We start from the raw sequence: 5000 nt of genomic DNA on the forward strand, positions 1-5000 counted from the left end.
CCCCCGGCCCCTCCGCGCCCAGGGTTCCCCACAAGGCTCACCTCGCAGGGCACGGCAGGCCTCTGCCGCGGCTTCCAGCGTCACAAGGGGCGCAGGCAGTGCCAGCAGGAAGCCCTTGATGCCATCGGCCAGGGCTGCCGAGTCCCACTGCTCTAGGTCGCTCAGGGACCAGTCTGTGGGTGCAGGAGGGCGATGTCTGTGGGGCTGTTGGGGTCCACTCCCTGTCCCCCCATCTGTGGAAGCACTCCCTCACCTGTGCACGGGGGCGGCAGCTCGGGCCTGTAGAGGGATTCGCTGTCTAGCCCTGGTGGGGGAGTGAGACATCTGTCAAATGCTGCTCTGATCCCATATAGGGGTGGGGGAGGGGGAGGGGGCAGAGGACGCAGCACATGCAAGGGCGGTCCCATCTCCCCTGGGAGCCATTCCTTCCCCAGTTCAAGGAGGCCCAGAGCATGTGCTCAGCCTTCTCCCATGCAGAGGGAGCCCAGCAGCCGTTAAGGGATGAGTCGCCCATCACCAGAATTAAAGCAAGCAGAATGCAGGGGCTGCATCACGGCCCAGACTCACCTGTCCGCTCAATGGCCTCCACAAGCTTTACCAGCAGTGGGGGAGCCACATCAGGTGGGGAGAACTGCTCAGGTAGGTCAGGGAGCGTGAGGCCTGGCAGGAGGGGACAGCATGTTGGCAGGATCCCCAGAAGGACCCCGGCCCCTTTCCTGGCCGGCTGCATCTCGGCCGGGGCAGCTCCAGGCAGGGCCCAGCTCAGGCAAGGGCCTGGCATCTGGACCACTACCCTGGGAAAGCCAGCGGCCCCGTGGCTGAGGGTGGGAGGACCAAGTTAACGGCAAACAATTTTCTGGGTCAAGATATCAGTCACGCAACCTCAGACCAGGTGTAGTAGTTTGATTAGTGTCCCCCCCCCAAAATGATGTCCACATCCTAATCCCTAGTACCTGTGACTGGGACCTTATTTGAAAATAGGGTCTTTGCAGGTATAATTAAGGGAAGGACTTTGAGATGAAATCATTGTGAGTTTAGAGCCCTAAATGCAATGACTGGTAGCTATAAGAAGAGAGCCATGTGCCCAGGCCAGTGTGGCTCAGTTGGTTGGAGTGTCAACCGGAATATCCTGGGTTCGATTCCTCGTCAGGGCACATACCTAGGTTGTGGGTTCAATTCCTGGTTGGGATGCATACGGGAGGCAACCCATTGATGTGTCTCTCTCACATGGATGTTTCTCTCTTCCCCTTCCTCCCTCTCTAAAATCAATTTAAAATATAAAAGAGAAGCCATGTTACAACAGAGGCAGAGATTGGGGTAACATGGCGGCCATAAGCTAAGGATGTTTGGAGCCACCAGAACCTTCCTCCCTCTCTAAAATCAATTTAAAAAATAAAAGAAGAGAAGCCATGTTACAACAGAGGCAGAGGTTGGGGTAACGTGGCGGCCATAAGCTAAGGATGTTTGGAGCCACCAGAAGCTGGAAGAGGCAGAAAAGATCCTCCACATGGAGTGTGGCCCTGCTGACACTTGATCTTGGACTTCTGACCTCCAGAACCTTGAGAAAATACACTCTGTGGTTTGAAGCCACCTGGTTTGTGGGAGTCTGTTACAGTGGCCCCAGGAAACTCACACAACAGGTTTCAGCCCCTACCACTGCTCACTGTGCAACCTCAAGCACAGGAACCACGTTCTCTGTGCCTCCGTCTCCTCAACTGAGAAACTGGCATTATCTCTCCCTTTTTAGTGGAATAACAACGTGGTTGGCAGAGTCTAAAGGGAAAATATCCCCATCGAGGCCAGGACACCTCACTCCAAAGACATTCCTCTGTTTTCTAAGTCATTTTGCCTCGAAAAAATTATCTCCCCTCCCCCCCCCCCCCCCATTTAAAAATGCTGAAATCACCCCCAGAGGGAAAGGGGCCTCCCTGGCCCAGCCCCTTCAGGCTCTGAGCTTCCCAGGGGGCCCTTTGTTTTCAGCAGCTCTGCCTGCATGGACACCATTTGATGCGGTTCTGGCCCTCGGCAGGGACGCCCTGGCACACAACAGGGGCAAGCCGGGGCCTGTGGGGCCTCCCTGAGTGATGGGCCAGGTGGTGCCTCAAGCTGGAGAAAGGCCCAGCTACAGTGAAAAAGCCCCAAAAATAAAAAAAGTGAAAGAACAAGGGGAGAGAAGGTGGGGCTGCCACAGTTCTGTGACCGGTTTGTGAAATGGGGAGGGAGGTTCCATCAGAACAGCCATCACCCCGTTTTATGGACGAGGACCTGAGGCTCAGAGAGGGAGCAACCTCACCGTGGGTGCACAGCTCAGGTGACACTGGGCTGCTGCACTCGGCACCCTGCATGGGACGGGACGGAGGAAGCAACGCAGCCCCAGCATGCTCCCCGGGGGTGGTGGTCCCAGGATCCCGCTGGGGCAGGGTCTGAAGGCACAGAGACCAGTTCTCCCTGTTTTCAGATGAGGAAACTGAGGTTTAGAGAGGCCCCTCCCCACCAAGGCACCCAGCCTGGAAAATCTGGAGGGCAGGGCTACCGCCCTGAGCGGGGATGTGTGTGGAGGCTGGACCTGGGCCAGGCAGAGGAGGGAGGCGGCTGTTACCAGGGAGAGAGGCAGATTCTGGCTGGGAGCCTGGATGGGGCCACCTCCTGCTCTTCCAGGCCAACACAGGACACAGGCCCAGGCCCAGGCCCTGGAGACACCAGATGCTGCAAGTCCCAAGCTAGCAGCACCCTGCCTTGGTGCCCCCATTCCGCCCTCTGTGGGCACCAGTGTCCCTATGGCACAAACCCAGACAGGCCGTGGGCGGGGGCCATGGTGCGTCCCAGGGCCTTCGCCTTCACTGGGTGGTCCTGAAACAGTGATCTGACCCTCTTGCACCTCAGTCTCCCCATCTGTACACGGGCTTCCCTGGGCTGCTGTGCGGTTAGAGCAGGCCATGCTGGGCACTCGGCGCTCATCAATCTCTTCCCCACAACCTGAGCCTTGATTTCCACGGTAGAACTCACCCCCCACCCCCCGGCCCAGCATACAGCAGTGTCAACTCAGGGTCCATGAGTCTCTACTCCCAGCACACCCTTGAGAGGGGGGATGGCCGAGGGTCTTTCGGGAGGGGGTGGTGTCCCCACACGGCACCTGCTGTATGGCCTCCATTGAGCGTCCACCCTTTCTGGTTTCATGGCTCCCTTCGTTTTGGAAGCCAGGAAAAATCAGGGTAACAAAGGGGGTGCCTCAAGGAACCCTGGCTACAGACCATAGAATGAAGCTAAATTGAGCCTCTGGATTCTACTAAAAACTCCCCACTGTCTTCAGAATTCATCCCATGAGGTCCTTGAAGCATGGCCCCTGTTCCCTGAACCCATTACATTCCCAGCTCATGGACTCTGTCCTGTTAGGGCCATGGCCTAGAGCCCGTCACCCCCAGCTCCTTCCTTACAGCCTTTGTTGTCAGCTAATCACAATCTTTTCATTTCTTGAACCAGGCCCATGAGGGCAGGGCCAGGCCTGTGTCTACCCCTGTGTTCCCAATACTGTGAGCTGCGTCCAGGCCTTGACAGCAGCATAGTCAACACTTGTCAACTGACTAAACGTCCTTATTCCTCCTTCCCCGGAAGAGGCACCATTGCCTACTGAAGAGGAAACGGAGGGCCTAAGGGGACCCCCCCCCCCACATCCCTGACAGAGTCCCTGCCTACAGCTCACCTGGCTCAGGGGGCCCCTCTTGGGGCCTGGCAGGCAGTGGACGGGGGCCACGGGGGCGAGGGCCAGGCCGGGTCAGGGTCACAGGCCCCAGGAACTCCACGTAGGTACCAGGGAAGTCACCGCGCTGCCGAGTTCGCTCATTGAGGCCAGGTATCCAGCCCACGTTCTGCGGGCAGCGCTCACTGCCCTCGGCCACACCCAGCCCCTGCAGGGCTGCCCGGCTCACCACCAGCACGTCACCGGGCAACAGTTCCAGGTCTTCTGGCCGCTCCCGGCGGAACGGGTACAGTGCACGGTATTGGAAGCCCTCAGCGCCAGCCATGGTGGGCAGGGGGGTCTGTGTGGTCAGGGGGCTGCGCGGGGCCCCAGTGGCCCCATCAGCTGGGTGGGGGCAGGTGGGTCCACTGGGTTGGCTTGAGGTGCTCAGACCTCTGTTTCCAGCAAGAAGTTACAGGTGACTACAGGGGATGCTCATGCCTTGTCTTCTGTCGTTATTCCATAACCCTCACAAGGGTCACTCGTTGCTCCGCCCATCATTCACCAACTGGTGGGAGGGGATCGGCAGTGTGTTCTCTGGTCACTCAGTGGTTGTGAAGCCCCCTCAATCCAAAGGGCTGGACTGGGCCAGGCCACTCCCTCACTCCCTCACTCTCTCACGTGGTAGGCCATAGGCGCCCGAGGCTGGCGGTTCTTCCAGCTGTGCCACATGAGGGGGCCGAGGGCACAGGCTGTCACCATGCTCGGCAGGGGGCCAGGGGATGCTGACCTAGGGGGAGACAGGCAAGGCAGGGGCATGGCAGCATAAGCCAGGTCGGACCCCTCCCACCCCCAACTCAGAGAGAGGCCCAAATCCCGGGTTGGAATCCCCTGACTCACTTGGTACCCTTGGGCTATTTCCTGTCTCTCTCTGGGCCTCAGTTTCCCCAGCTGTAAAGTGGGTGCAGTAATAGCTGATCCTTGGGGTACCTGGCCCAGATGTACTGTATGCTGGGTACACAAGCTTTGTTAGAGATGGGAAAACTGAGGCTAAGGGCGGGGAGGTCTTTGTCCTGCCATGAGGCCACGACTCAAAACCCCAGGTCTGCCTAACTTCAAGGCCCAGGATGGATGAGAGAAGGTAGCAGCCACATGACCAGCTAGTTAGACTCAGAGCAGGTCGTGCTCAGGGTGCCCTGGGAGCCCTGAGGAGGGGTCGGGCCAGTTGAGCACAGGAGGCAGTAGGGGCACAAAGAGGTAGGAAAGGAGGTCCCAGCAGATTACTCACCCCACCTTCCCACAGGCAAAGGGATCTCTGATCTCT

At 58.6% G+C, this 5000-nt stretch overlaps 1 protein-coding gene across 1 annotated transcript in view; it reads right to left on the bottom strand.

The window, feature by feature from the left end:
- Nucleotides 1-5000, bottom strand: part of PIK3R2 (phosphoinositide-3-kinase, regulatory subunit 2 (beta)) — an 11469-nt gene that overhangs the window by 6008 nt on the left and 461 nt on the right. The window contains 5 exon segments of the mRNA XM_014545811.1: nt 42-173; nt 254-304; nt 568-660; nt 3701-4466; nt 4965-5000. The exon segment at nt 4965-5000 is cut by the window's right edge and continues 461 nt beyond it. Of these exon segments, the coding sequence (XP_014401297.1) occupies nt 42-173; nt 254-304; nt 568-660; nt 3701-4022 (598 nt within the window). The 5' untranslated portion in view covers nt 4023-4466; nt 4965-5000.

The sequence above is a fragment of the Myotis brandtii genome, unplaced genomic scaffold, assembly GCF_000412655.1.
Source record: "Myotis brandtii unplaced genomic scaffold, ASM41265v1 scaffold421, whole genome shotgun sequence".
Lineage (NCBI taxonomy): Eukaryota > Metazoa > Chordata > Mammalia > Chiroptera > Vespertilionidae > Myotis > Myotis brandtii.